The sequence below is a fragment of the Pyrus communis genome, chromosome 1 (genome assembly GCF_041283825.1).
Source record: "Pyrus communis isolate YQ-2024b chromosome 1, ASM4128382v1, whole genome shotgun sequence".
Taxonomy (NCBI): Eukaryota; Viridiplantae; Streptophyta; class Magnoliopsida; order Rosales; family Rosaceae; genus Pyrus; species Pyrus communis.
Genome location: NC_142565.1, coordinates 4,130,367 through 4,145,928, shown reverse-complemented (window position 1 = coordinate 4,145,928; position 15,562 = coordinate 4,130,367). Strand labels below are relative to the sequence as shown.

Below are 15,562 nucleotides of genomic sequence, written 5' to 3'. Positions count from 1 at the left end.
CCTTCAGAAAATTAGAATGATAATAAAAATGCTTAAAACTATTCAAAGATCATATGCCAGCTTGAAATTATATATATTGAAACTTAGTTTTGAGTTGGCACTGTTTATTTATAGTGAGCGGGCGGAAATGCCCTTAGTTTCTTCTCTATTCCCCTTTCTCTTGCCTCCTTGGTACAGCAAAATGACAGTTTAGTCCATCTTGGCCATGCGTCTATCAGCGTTGAAGCCGCTGCTTCGACGATGTCTTCTCGATTTTTCTTTCGGTTTCCACTTCTCTCTTACAAATCTCTGCTTTTGTCCCTTTTGAACTAGCCCTCCCTCGCTCTCAATTTCCTCCCCTTCACTGATAATCTGAAACCAATGATACTCAGAGTTCCCTATCACCCAACTCCATTCGAAAACCTTCTTGGAGCGACTTCTCCTCACCAAGCAGCCACTGTGCTCCAAATCTTTCCAGTTGAAATTCCTCTTCTTTACCCGTCCATGTTGAATTTCACATCAACATTGGAATCGAGTTTTCCGACAATTCCGGCGACTTTCTAACTAATATTATATGCATTGTTTATGTTGTAGTATCCAAGATAACTACAGAAGTACGTAGAACCCTACTATGGTTGCATCTTTCTAACTAATGTCATTTTCTGTAGCTTTCTTCCTTGCTTTCGGATTTAGGACTTAACATCCGTGAAGCACATGTCTTCTCGACAACCGATGGCTACTCTTTAGATGTATTTGTGGTGGATGGATGGATGGTCTGTTGAGGTAGTTTTCTTTTACTATGTAACGTGTTTATCGTCATTCACTGTGTATTGGGTTTTGTTTTCCAATTACAGGAGTTCTTTCATCCTTATTGTATCTTTTGTCAATAATTTTAGTTGTTTTCATACATGCCATGCTTTAATCATTAGTCAGTGGATTTTACCTCTTAAATTTCTCTGATAATGGGGATGGTTTCGATGACATCTTTCGAGGATACCAATAAGCAAAGCCATTTAATTGATCAAATTGGGTGTGAAAAATCAAATTTTGGCTATGGTTGAGGTAAACATGAAAAGAGAGTGACAGAACACACACGAATTCTCTTCTATGGATGTTTCCTGACTCCAAATGCATTTATGCGTATTTTAGTCCTTGCTAATTAAGATTTCTGGTTTATCTTCCCTGCACTTTATATTTTTGTACTTTTTTTTTTTCAAAATCTAATGAAGCTAAAAACCCAACTATTCAGACTTTCAAAATTCAATAATAGTATAGAAAATAAGAAACAACCGACCTTTTCTATATGAAACCTCAATAGCACGTTCATAAGCATGTGAAGCTCAATTTTGCTTGCAACTATTAGAAGGCTAAGAGTTAAAGGAATTCAAGTTTCATATAAAACCATTCTCTCTCTCTCTCTCTCTCTCTCTCTCTCTCTCTCTCTCTCTCTCTCTCTCTCTCTCTCTCTCTCTCTCTCTCTCTCTGCATTGGTTTGTTACGTCTGTCTACTTTGCTTTCACTTACCCTTCTCTTTTCCCTTATCAATAAAATTTTTAATGATTGCAATTGTTAAATGTTACCAGGGTGAAAAAGGGATCACCGATTTGAAATCAGCACTTCAAGTAAACATAAGAAAGAGATTTTTTTTGCACAAAGTTGAAAAGGATTTAGCAGCTGTGACGGACTAATTTTTGGAAACGTAGACGAGCATATTCACCTAGGGTGAGTGGACTCTTCTGCTTTTGCTTTTTCTTTTGCTTCTCTTTTCATTCCCTTATGATTTCGAATCTCCCTATGCCTATGGTTGGGATATTATGTCCAATGAGCTTATAATTCGAAAGTTCCCAATATTTGGTCTCTGGATAATTGAATTTGGAAGCATTATACATGTTTGTATTTGAATAAAATTGTAGCAATTGTGAGTGATATAATTCATGTCCTTGGAAGAGATCTTATTATAGTTTTTTCAAAGCTTTGGGACTTTCATATCATGTGGGGTATTTGGAAAATCTGTACATGGAAGTGACCTTTTTTTGGTTTTTCACAAAGATTTGGGGACATTAATATCACTTTCTCATATGGTTCTTTACTAATAAGAATCTGTAGTGTAGGGTATTTGATAAGCATCACAATGGATTCATTTGACATCTAATCTCTCACCTTAACCCCATTGTATTACATCTATATGAATAGCTATGTGATATATTATACAAATACTATCTTTTGTTTCTTATTGAACATAAATATGTAAATAAATTTTGATATGGACGTAAATAGATTTTAATATATTTCACATGTTTAACACAATTTTAAAACCCGTGGGCTCAATTGCTAGTTGAAAAACTAAACTTTGAATTCAAAACAATTTACATGTGGAATAATTTGAAATGCCTCAAAACGTTATCATGATCCAATTGTATACGAAAGGCTATCCAGCTATTGCCAAGAAGTACACTGTCAATGATCCTTCACTATTCATGGTAAGGAACACCAGATACAACTAATGAAACTCCAACGCAGATACATCACCAGCAACATCATCATGTTGCCGTACAATAATACTTGTGAACTTTATCTCCAGATCAAAATCAACTTTAAAACTATCTTTGTTTAATTTGTTCGGTATATCAGAAGTAGCCATATTTCTGAAATCCTGTAGTAAAGCATAGTCGTTTTCCAGAGTTCAACAACACAATACCCATCTCGTGATAATAGTCAGTTTCTGAAAAAATTGCTAAACCGTCTTTCAAATTCAATCGTCAAACGTTATATTGTAACCCAAGACAAAGATAAAGTATATAGTTTGTTTACAAATCAAAACAAAATGCTGCTATAATCTCCAACAACTATGAATCATTTCCACATAATGATACTCAAATTTGACGGCACATCGAATAACCATCAAGCAAAGCAAAATATGCCATGTGCTAACACGAAACTAAAACAAAAGGAGGATTAAATATCGAAAATTTTCCATAAGGCATCAATCAACAAAATGCTTCTTAATGTGGTTGTCCAAGAAATGAATGCAGCTCCAAAACAACTCAGCAAACACCTTAGAAATCTTTATCACCCCAATCTTACTAAATAGAAGCATAAATGGACAGGATAGCTCCCTAATTTTGTAATAGAAACTCTAACAAAGAATATCAGGCTCCAAAGGCCCTGACCTTTCCTTGGCATAAATCTGTACATTCCAAGTTTAATTCCAACGAAACAAATACGCATGTACAGTAAAAGACATCAACGCTACATGTACTGCTTTACAATCATCTCAAGTTGCTGATACAATGCCTAAAATATTCAAGACTCAAAGATTTTCATATAAATAGAACACCTCACCAAGACAATAACCGAGGCTGTGGTATTTGGATCAAGCAGGCAGATGCTTTGCAAGGCTGCCTTCAATATCATCTCATATTCCCATTTCATTTTTTCTATACGATACAATAAACTGTTCAAATTCAGTTCATGTGGAATTGGGGAAAAGAAAAGGTTCAAAACTCTAATCATCCAAATAGAACCTATTATGTTAAAATGGTTCTTGAATATAGTCAGCAGCGGTATTTGCAAAGAAACCCGATGTTAACTCTCATGTATACATTCAACAATTAGATTCAATTGAATACCATTTTCTTGGGATGTAGAGCTGGGTGATGATTCCCTCCTCGTTTTGCGTCTTGTTGATTCAGATTATAACCAAGAAACCAAAATCAAACAAACATAGAAACATATATGAGGATTTACACGACTAGGCAAGGATTTTAAAGATTCGGAATGTAATGAAGAGAGGAAAACATGCTTATATGGCTAACAAGATCAAAGAAATTGCAAAAAACAAATGGGGAAAATTGCAGAACATGGGTATTTCCTAAAACTCCATCACGTTTTCATTTCAAATTTTTCTGGGCATACAAAATGAAGCTAATGGAATGAAGAGTAGAATTATTACCTTTGCCAGACCCAAAGTGGTTGCAAAAGCTTGAAAAACCACATGCCAATCCTAACAAAATTGAATCGACAAACCAAAAGAAACCCATTAAACCCACATTCCAATTCAACCAAAATTCAAACTTCACCTCAAATTAGATCAACAGAAAGTGAAACAGGGGAAAACCCAAATGCAACAGGATAGAAAAACAGGGGGGAGAGAGAGAGAGATTACAATGAGTGAGTTTTTCAAAAGCAGATTGTATTTCATATTGTAGACATAAATCGCAAGAGAAAGAACATATATATCTGCTTATAAAGATATTATAAGCAGATTGTATTTCACATTGTAGCAGATTGTATTCATATTGTAGTAGAAAAGTTAGATGGTTGGACGTTCATTTTTACCTCATGCTAATAATCATTTTGGATTTGTGCATGCAGCTCAATCAAATATTAGCAGATTTGACGGCCAGAATTCACATAAGTCGTAGGAGAACCGCGATGCAGCTGCAGGACCTGCAACTAAAGGTTGTCTTTCCACGTCATGAGTACACATAGTATTGTTTTCTATGACTTAATTATTTTCCTACTAATTTTTTCTACACCTGCATACAGAATTTCTACGTGCCATTTCTAATTCGCTTGATTAAGATTCCAATACTGTCTACTATCTGTGTTTCAGCTGCAACAAGGTCATTCTTCTCTCTTTCAGCGTTTAGGGGTAGCAAGCCAAATGAGATGAAGTTTCGCTATACTGAAGTACTGGAGTCAGATTCTTCAAAACTTTCTATTCTTCCTTCACCGTCGTTGTAGCATGCATGATGCATTCATCCTCACGCAGAGACCAGGGATCGTCCCTATACTTCTGACATTTCTTTTTTCATCTTTCATGTCGTAAAACTTTGTTTGCCGGTCTTTTGTACATGCAATAAATGCCCTTGTTCTGTTCTTTTCAGAGATTTAAACAGACCCCTGTTCTTAACCCTTATGCTTAGGATGTCAAGCAACTACAGACCGATACATATCGAGGCGAGTCGAGTCGGTTTTATTTATTCGAGGAACAAAGTTGCTTCATAATGTATCCAGTTTCAATTTGTGAAAGAGAATGCCTCTAAATAACATAGGAACCATTTTGCTTGCTCCACGAGCATTTCAAAGCTGCATAGCAATTGGGTTTTCTCGTAGAAGAGAGAGGTGTCACGTGAATTAGTACGAAGAAGAGAGAGAGAGAAGTACTGCAAAGAAGGGGAGAGAAAAGAGAGAGAACAAAAGAAAGATCAAGGGTAAAATTGTAAATGAAAAATATTTAAAAATACAACCACAAAATAATGTGAATAATGTGAGTTTGCTGATAATTAATTAATAGGTAACTAATCCCTAACTATTTTCACACATTTCCCATGTCATTCAATTTACTTTTGCTGAATGAAGAGTTACTTGTTCAGAAAATAAATCTTTTAATTTTATATGGGATTATTTTTTGTATTTTTTATTTTTTAAGAAAACCTCGACGGTACGAGGGGTATTTTATTGATAACAAAAACAAAAGTTACACCTAGTCAGGGGGGGACATAAACCTTACCCCTCGTAATGCCAAGAAAAGGAAAAAAAAACAACATTGAGTAAGAAGGGGGGACATAAACCTTACCCCTCTAGAAACGAAAACAAAAACGATACAAGGAAGGGGGATATGAAACCTAACCCTTCTAAAGCCAAACCTGAAAGACAAATACAATGAAAGAAGAGGATGAAATTTGACAAAATCATACAACACAACCATACTGGTATATTCATCACAGCAGATAAAATTCCAACTGACTTACTAAAAGTACAAAACAAAGCTAAACATATTCAACAATTACATGATAAATTTTAAGCACTATCTTATTCAGCAACTGTGAAAGAAGAATGCTCCATGGCATGTTTACCAACAAAGAACCAAGCACAATCCAAAACCCCGTAAAGAATCCAACTCCCAAGCTCACGTAGAACCACTCATCTTCGAGTAAACGGTATCCTCCTCCTCCAAGTTGCTCAACTGTTGGTGGCAGTATCACCCCATTTGCGCTGCAATTCTTGATGAGTGGAGCTCCACATAGTTCGTTGCCGATAAAGCTAGACTGATCAAGGCTCTGTAGCTGAGTGCTTTCCGGAATTCGTCCCGTCAAATTGTTGTAGGACAAGTTTAAGTGACTCAGAAATGTCAAATTCGTCATGCTTGGAGGAATTTCACCATCAAGTTGGTTAATGGAAAAATCGAGAGATTCTAACCGTGCCATATTACCAATTTTTGAAGGAATTCTTCTGGTGAAGCGATTATTCGATAAATTGAGTGACTGCAATGCGAGGAGGCCGGTAAGTTCTTCAGGGATCTCTCCATACATAAAGTTGCATGAAAGATCCATGATCTTTACAAATTTCAGAATCTTGGTATATTCCACTTCTATCCCTTTCGTTACCAAGATTGCCTTCTCTGGAATTTTATAATCATACTCCTCAAGCGCCCCAAGCACTGTTGGCGAAAAGGATTCTGACAAATCAGCCATGGCGCTCAAATTGTGAAAGCATCTCGGTATCGTTCCAGAGAGTTTATTACGTGCAAGGTCCAATATCTGGAGAAATTTCAAACAACAAATTTCAGAAGGAATGTCTCCTTCAAACTCATTCGAACGAAGGTTAAGAATGCTCAACGTTGAAAGGCTTTTACCCATCCATATTGGTATGCTTCCGACAAACCCATTTCCACTAAGGTCCAGAACTGACAACGAGGTATTCTGTAGGGAATGTGGCAATTCTCCGTACAGGTGATTATTGCGCAAGTGCAGCGAATCCAGCTGTTGCAAGTATCCTATGGACACTGGGACATTCCCAGTTAGGTAGTTGTTTTCTAAATTTAGGAATACCAAGTTTTGCCAACTCATCCAACAGTCGGGTACTTTTCCAGTGAGATGATTGTTCCCGAGATAAAGAATATAAAGTTGCTTTGGTTCATCTGGCCTATCACATAAGAAGTGGAAAACAGATCCAGAAAATGATGAAGTGGAAAGATCTAGCATATATAATGAGGTGGGAACAATAGGCAATGCACCAGTGAAATTGTTAGAACTAAGATCAACCACTGAATATGGAGCAACAGATATATTTTGAATCTGCCCATACAACCGATTGTGAGAGAGATTCAGATAGCCTAATTGGGAAGTTAAGTTCCAAAACCAAGTTGGAATAGTACTTGAAATTCCTGTACCAGATAAGCTTAGATCTGTTAACTGCGTTTGTGTCTGAAGCCACATTGGCCATTCAGGTCTCAGATGCCACGAATCCAACTTCAAACTTTCAAGTAGAAAAGGAGGAACCCAATCTCGACTAGTTTTCAGAGTAAACGAGTTTCCTTTTGCAATGAAATGCTTCAATTTTGTAAGGTTACTAAAAGAAACTTCCGACACCACACCTTCGAACGAATTATAAGATATATCCAAATATGTTAGCATTTTGAGTTGACCAATAACTTCTATGAAAGTTCCATTAAACTGATTTCCAAATATGTCTAGTTCTACTAAGCTTGACAGGTTTCCCAAGGACATTGGAATGGGACCTGACATTGAATTACCTGAAAGATCAAAGTGCCTTAAACTTTTAAGGTTTCCTAGGGACATTGGAATGGGACCTGACATTGAATTACCTGAAAGATCAAAGTGCCTTAAACTTTTAAGGTTTCCTAGGGACATTGGAATGGGACCTGATATTGAATTACCTGAAAGATCAAAGTGCCTTAAACTTTTAAGGTTTCCAATGGAACTCGATATTTCACCACGTAAGGCATTGCTAGAAAGAATCAAGGACTTGAGATTGTTCAAGCTACACAGCCATTCAGGTATGGTAGAATTGAATTCGTTCTCCCCGAGATTAAGAGCTGTAAGACCAGTCATATTCTGAATACTACTTGGAAGTTGTCCTGTAAGTTGATTGTATTCTAGACTCAATTCACGGAATTTTTTGTTAAACAACCATTTGGGAATTGGATCAAGACTAATAGAATTGAATGACAAATCAATTCCCCTCAAAGATGTGATATTCTGTGAAATGCTAGGAATTGGACCTTGGAAACCACAACCAATGAGACGAAGAGAAACTAGATTTTTAAGACTGAAAACCCACCTCGGCATCAAAGAATTAAAACTGTTGAAAGAAAGATCAAGGACAACTAGGGAAGTAAAATTTGGGGTGGGTAGAGGGGGAATTTGATCAAGTTCACAACGGGACACATCTAACTCTACCAAAGAAGGGAGCATGTTTGTAACTTGCAACCAGTCTGATGCTTTGCTAAGATTTACAAATCTCAAGTCCAAGTGTTTCAGCAGAGAAAGACCAGAAATCCACTGAAGGTTCTTTACCTTCAGATTGGATCCAGAGGAACTACTGAGATTGAGATAGCGTAGACTAGAGAGATTTCCTAGTTTATGAGGAATTACTCCACCAAACATTGAGTGTCCAAGATTAAGGTGTGTTAAACTTGTCATAGAACCAAAGAAACTAGGAATTTGTGTTCCCAGGAAATAATTTCCACTCATGTCCAAGAAGTTGAGATGCTTTAAACTGAGCAAAGAAGGATTTATCTTACCACCGAAAATAGAGCTGAAATCCCAATCAGAGTAGGAACTATCAAGGTGCAGCTCGTGGATGTGACCGGTTATGTGATCACATACGACTCCTGTCCAACTGCAACAGTCTGAACCTTCTTCTGCAACCCACGATGAAAGCCGATTGGTAGGATCCTCGAGATCTTGCTTGAACATCAGAAGTGCTTGTCTTTCGCTTTCTTTGCAAAGCGGAGGCCAACCGGGAGTTCCATTGCATAAACCAATACTGAAAGTAATGGTCGCAATAGCTAGAACCCTGATTAGTAGTAAAACAACTCTCATGCTTCTCTCCATAAAGTTTTAGTGTATGAAGTAGGTGATGTGTATGAGCAATGAACCATCCAGAGTAGTGCTAGCTATATATACTAGGGAGCCTCACCTTTTCTAAACCATCATCTACGACATAGCACTATGTGGATGCAAATTTCTTCCTCCTTGATCTTGGAAAAAATTGCACCTACAAAATAAATAACCCCTTAGGTCAAGGCCAAGAGCCTCACGCACCTACGATGAATTGGGGGGGGGGGGAGGTTTGGCCGAAGAACATTCGATGCCAAAATTAGAATTTATAGAGAAAAGTGTTTGAGAGTTTTGGATAATTTTAGCAAGAGTGAAGACCTAGGTTTTTAGAGAAAAGTAGGGCATGGCCGGTCCTCTATGGAAAAAGAGTGGCCGGCCCTTTATGTGTTTTTTGGGTGTTATTTGGTGATTTAATTAGCAATTAATATATTAATTGCCTAATTAAAAGGAATGTTTTTTGGGAGGTTATGGAATGAAAGCTTAATTGATTAGCTAAAAGAGGTAAAAGTATATGGAATGAAATAGGTTTTGGGAAGGGAAATTTTATTTAAACCCATCTAACCTATTTCTACACCAACTTACTCTTTGCACCCATTTGATTTTTAACTAAACTATTAATATATCTTTAAACTCAAATTTAATACCTAATATACCCTCATAAACCCAATTCAATATGTGGATTTATTTTTACACCCATTTGATTTTTAGAAGCTAAATTTGATGTGTTTAGACCTAAGTTATTTGCATGGTTTTCCACAACACAAAGCTGATAATTCAATTGTTACCTGCAAGAACTTAAAGATGGTTATTAAGACGTGGATCGAGGAACTTAAAGATCAACCATGGTCCAGAGAGAAAAAAAGCAAATGATCAACCTGCTTTTAACTGGGCATTAGACAACAAACTCGTTAACAAAGTGGATCTCTACCTGCTGCCACAGGCAGCATTCCCAACTGGAGGATTATATTTTAAGAACAAGACGTGGGTGCGAGAAACTAAAGGGATGCATGTTATAATTCACAATAATTATATCCTGGGTTTTGAGAAGAAGATAAAACGCTTCCATGGTTATGATCTATGGCTGGTCGATGATCACGCGGATGAGTCTCCTCGTGGGAGAATATGAGATTGAATGACATGATCAATATTTGTTTCCATAGAAGCTCTGTATCGATGCCCCCAGGAAATGCTTCCTTACGAATTCGTGTGACCTTCGAGCCCGGTGGGTTTTCGTAACAGACTTGAAATGGGAAGGGAATGTGGTTTTCACTTTAGAACCGCAAGAAAGGAGCATAGAGTTTGACTTCTCTCAGTTGTTTGCCAATTCAACCAGTTACTGGGTCCTTTCACACCGGACATTTTTCATCGTTGGATGCTTTCGTTGTTGTTTTAGCGGAAGGTAGGATGCTTTCGTTGTATTTGTTGAAAAAAATTACGGTAAATAACTTCTACTCTCTACAAAATTGAAATCAAACAACAAAAATTTCATAAATTGAGTCATATCTTGGTTGGGGGATTCAAAACTTCAAAATCACCATCCATCAATAAAAAAAACTTATTTTTCTCTATGAGAGCTATTAGGATTTTAGTCAGAATAAACGTAGGATAAATAAAGAGTGATCGTAGGGTTTAATTATAGTGTTTGGGTTTATTGATAAATTTGAGTTTTATTATTGATTTCATTTTGTACTTAATAATAATTATGCAATAGGGTAAAATAGACAATTAATATTTAAAATTTAAATTGGGTGTAAAAAGATGTTAGATGGGTTTAAATAGAATTTCCCTTTTGGGAATTACCTTGTAAAAGGGATTTGATGAGATGGATTTTAAATTATTACATCTTTTGGGCATTTTTGACTTGGTTGAGGGATAATTACCAACTGCTCGCTTGTAGGAATCCTAGTATGCCTCAAGGGTATTTTTGTCCTCTTTTATTCAAAAATCCACGTATCGCCTTGTGATTATTTTTGGCTCCACACACTAGACATAGCACGTTTTCTAAACCATCCTCTACGACATGAGCACTTTTTCTAAACCATCCTCTACGACATCCTCTACGACATGAGCACGTTCTCTAAACCACCCTCTACGGCATGAGATTGAGACACGAGCACTTTTTCTAAACCATCCTCTACAACACGAGCACTTTTTCTAAACCACCCTCTACGGCATGAGATTGAGACACCTCTACGGCATGAGATTGAGACACGAGCACTTTTTCTAAACCATCCTCTACAACACGAGCACTTTTTCTAAACCATCCTCTACAACACGAGCACTTTTTCTAAACCACCCTCTACGGCATGAGATTGAGACATGAGCACTTTTTCCTTTTTCTAAACCATCCTCTACAACACGAGCACTTTTTCTAAACCACCCTCTACGGCATGAGATTGAGACATGAGCACTTTTTCTAAACCATCCTCTACAACACGAGCACTTTTTCTAAACCACCCTCTACGGCATGAGATTGAGACATGAGCACTTTTTCTAAACCATCCTCTACAACACGAGCACTTTTTCTAAACCACCCTCTACGGCATGAGATTGAGACATGAGCACTTTTTCTAAACCACCCTCTACGGCATGAGATTGAGACACGAGCACTTTTTCTAAACCATCCTCTACAACACGAGCACTTTTTCTAAACCACCCTCAACGGCATGAGATTGAGACCGCGTTTTTTTAACGCATCAATGAAAGTAGCAGTCGGACAGAGTCTTGGAATCCTTGACAAAAGTTTAATAGATGATAAGATGGAATAATTACTTTCTTTGAATGGTTGGTCCTTCAAATACGTTGTATTGATAAAGATGAAAAATTAATTTCTTTGATTGATGTGATATGTATTGAGATATAATATTCCTACCTTTACAGGGCGTCAAACAGGTACATGTGCAAGTATAAAGGGTAATACATTTTCCCTTTTTATGTTTTGGTACAATTGCAACCTTATACAATATGTTTATAATATTTCAATGTCATACATTTAGTTATAATTAGAAAAAGTGTTGACGCTTTGCTGCGGGCGTTGACTGTGTTAGTCGCAACAGACATGAATAGTTTCCATGGCACATCCCGATCCTGATATTCCCTGAATACCAAGATAGGCACGTGCTGGCCGACACCCGAGGGTGACGAAAACCATTTATTGAGTGCATATGCTGAAAACAAGGGATAGATAAGGCTTATAAATATAAAAGAATAATGAATATGCATTTAAGGAACGTGTTTAGAGCATACAACTAACTAGAACATTAAAGGAAATAATATAAAATTAAATGAATAAAAGAATGGGTCCTACGTCGAGAGGACTTAAAGATGCCAATGTGGAAGTACCTTGACGCCAGGATTGTGTGCTTCGATTCTAAATCCCGAAGGGGTCGCAAAACAAACATAAGTGAATTATATATATATATATATATATATAAACGTTTATTTTAACCGTGTACCAATCAGCTAAATTTCGCAGTAAGCACAACATTTTCATTCCTTACTTAACAATGAATTAACTACGACTGCCAGATTAATACACATTGTTCTTAAAATGATACTTATTAAACTTAACCTTCTTAATTAACATGAAACCGTAGATAATCTACCAAACCAAACTGTTATTCAGTATATAAAGCAAAATACCCACGCTTGGAACAAACATTTCAAATTATATGATCTAATTACACAATTTCAACTCGCTTTTACTCCAACAATCGACTTTCACACAACTAAACACTAACTGCATCGAATTGGAGGGCTTAAAAGCTGCATTATGTGCAAAAACTGAAATTTCAATCACCTCGGGGTGATCAGAAGCAAACTGAAGAAGGCCGAGCGACCTGGCACACCTAATGGAGCTCAGAATCTTCTCGCCGACCTTTGACAAATCCATCGCACCACCTTGGAACAGCAAAAAGGGGGCCAAGAACGAAACCCCAGAGCTCTCAGTGGCCTCGCTCAAATGGCCATTGAACACAAACGGATTCGCCAAAACGCTGCCAAAGGGAGATAGATTCACCTGCATTTCAATTCGAACCATGGAAAATGACTAACCCAATTTTCAATCACTTAAAATTAGATCGAGAGAGAGAGAGAGAGAGTATACGGTCTAGATAAAAAAAAAATCAAGCAATCACGATTTTCCTAGGGTTGGGGAAAGCAAAGAGCAGGGAGAAATAAGGAGAAGCCCTCAGGATACCCAAAAAAGGAAACGATTTCTAGGGTTTGATGAGGTGTGCAGGCTGTCGGACTTGCTGTGGAGTTTTTTTTCCCGAAGCTATGGCTGCGAAATGAAGGCGCGGCCAGGGTTTTTCGCATAAATATATAACCTTTCATAACTAATCAATAGCTTACAAATGTCAAGTAAGAACATACTCAATATAATGAATTTCGCGGTACATATTTCAATTAACAAACCACAAATAAAGTGGAATTCAAATTGATAAACTGTCAGACGAAAATGCATTAACATTTTCATGCCATCCGCCTTGATGGCAACATTCATGGGTATGAGATTTTATAGAAACAGATGGTGAAATGAGGGAGAAAATAACAAAGAATGTTCATCCTTTTTCAACCAGAAGAGCAATCCAAAAACAAAAACAAAAACAAAAAACAGAGCTAAAAAAGAACCCATCTTTCAGTTTTAGCCCTTTGACACCATTGAAAAAACATTACAATAAAATTTTGGAACTTTATGATTTCTAGACAAATTTTAATAAAAAAAAAAAAAGTAGAAATATGAATCCAAACAACCTCCAATGGATGCGCTAATAGGATCGTCCAATCAACCACCAAATACTTCCAAAGATTATAGTTGAAGTGACTTTGAGGCATTTAAGGTAAGATTTTTGTAGTGTTGTCAGCCAATATTTGTAACATAATTTTGTTCTCTTACATATTATCCAAATAGCAGATGTGTACTATTTTAATATAATAGCAACACATTGCTTACAACTAAAAAAGACAGATTAGACAAATATACAGGTACACCATCATGTAATTTAAAATCATAATAAACAGAACCTGAAATACATCACTACAAACACAACTAAAGAAAATGAAATATTCCCCATTCGGTGGCCAAGAAAACCAAAACCAAGTAAAGAACTTTTTTTCCATAAGAAAATGATGTAGTAAAGCATAGTCGTTTTCCAGAGTTCAACAACACAATACCCAAGCGTATAAGATTTAAGATACTCAGATCCAAATTGAAGATGAATTGACCCATTAAATGAATACCAATCTTCACACATTTGTATACTGACCAATAAAACCATACTTCATACACTATCCATGCAACCGAGGCAATGACTTTGACTGCTAAGGCATCTGAGAACTTCAATTCAACCAGAACCCCGTCGCTTCTTCTGTTTCGGGTTCTTCATATTCCTCTCCTTTGGAGACACTTTCCCCATCTATAAATCTTCACCTAAGCAGGCATAAGCTATCAAATCTGAAACGTAAGATTTCAATCTTTAGCTTCCGAACCAAGAAATTAAAGCTGAACAAAAAAAAAAAAAAACACAAAAAACCAGAATAAAATTGCTAACTAAATATCGAATTCTAACGACGTATTACCTTTTTACCGTTTGAAATCGCCCCCAATCCTTTTCCTAGTGCAATACCTAAAAACCAAAACCACAAACAGAAAACTCATCAGAAACCCTAGATTATCCAAATTTAAAGAGACCCATAGCCCCCAGCTAGTCCAATCCACAAAAAAATCATAAACCAAGCAAAAAATTAAAGAAATCTCATAACTTCCATAAAAAATCAAAGCAAAAACCAGAGAAGCTACATCTGCGAGGAGAGGAAGAGAATGATACCTCACCGGACGTTGGGGGTGGCCCGAGTTGACCGAAATCGACAAAACCTTGCACGATTTCATCGTTGTATGGCAAACTTAAGACGAATTGAAGTTTGATGAGAAGAAGCAGAGGAACTGCGATAGAGAGAGAGAGGGAGAGAGAGAGAGAGAGAGAACTCGAGAGCTCTGTTGCAGTTGCCATCGCAGTGTCGAGGCACTGAAGGCGAAGGAATTGATTTGCAGTATGAAGGGAAACAAACAGGTTAACCTTCCATATCTAGAGAATTGTTCAAAATACAGTTGCTTCTATTTTGAAGTAGGATTTACACAACTTGTTCAGTCTGCAATTTACCTGTCCAGTCTATAGTGCGTGTGTGTCTTCTTAAGCTCACCATTGTTGATTCCCAGCTCAGTGCAAAGAGCTCACTTGCCTGCCTGGCTTTTCTGATGACGTATCGCGATAATCCTTCAATAAGCCAAGCAAATTATGTTGTTGTAAATGTGTATTTCTCTTTCAAGTGAGAATGACTTGACAATTAAATTGTCATAAACCAAATACATCAAACTATTAAATAATTTGGAACAATGCCCTTTAAACCATGAACATTTACTGTGGAGAAATTAGAAGTTGAAATAAGCAGAAAACGACATAGGTAAGAGGAGAAAGTTCAACAGAAAGATCAATGGAAAATGCACTCACATACCAACTTTAAAGAAAACGTAGTGTTGAATGATTGTGCTAGGAATAGAAAAATGTAAACTATATATATAACGTTCCATAGAAAGTGAAGATTTACCTATAGAATGGTAACAGCAAAGCAAACAGAATACAACTGGAGTTACTGCAAGAGTGACAGAGAGGAAGAGAGATGAAAGATGAGTGAATAGTTAAAGCTATAATTTT

General features: G+C 36.8%; 1 protein-coding gene and 2 long non-coding RNA genes across 3 annotated transcripts; 1 reads left to right on the top strand and 2 right to left on the bottom strand.

The window, feature by feature from the left end:
• The first annotated feature begins 185 nt into the window (after positions 1-185).
• On the top strand, positions 186-1,939 carry LOC148698999 (uncharacterized). The gene is made up of 2 exons (XR_015952555.1): positions 186-762; positions 1,563-1,939. It is a non-coding gene; the product is annotated as an uncharacterized LOC148698999 (long non-coding RNA).
• A 1,177-nt stretch (positions 1,940-3,116) lies between these two features.
• Positions 3,117-4,149, bottom strand: LOC137719573 (uncharacterized). Its single transcript, XR_015952545.1, has 2 exons — positions 3,932-4,149; positions 3,117-3,658 (listed from the first exon to the last, which is right to left on the bottom strand). It is a non-coding gene; the product is annotated as an uncharacterized LOC137719573 (long non-coding RNA).
• A 1,362-nt stretch (positions 4,150-5,511) lies between these two features.
• LOC148698998 (receptor-like protein EIX2) lies at positions 5,512-8,906 on the bottom strand. The gene has a single exon (XM_088693285.1). The coding sequence runs from the start codon at positions 8,841-8,843 to the stop codon at positions 5,754-5,756; it is 3,090 nt and encodes a 1,029-aa protein (XP_088549411.1). The 5' UTR covers positions 8,844-8,906; the 3' UTR covers positions 5,512-5,753.
• Positions 8,907-15,562: the final 6,656 nt, after the last annotated feature.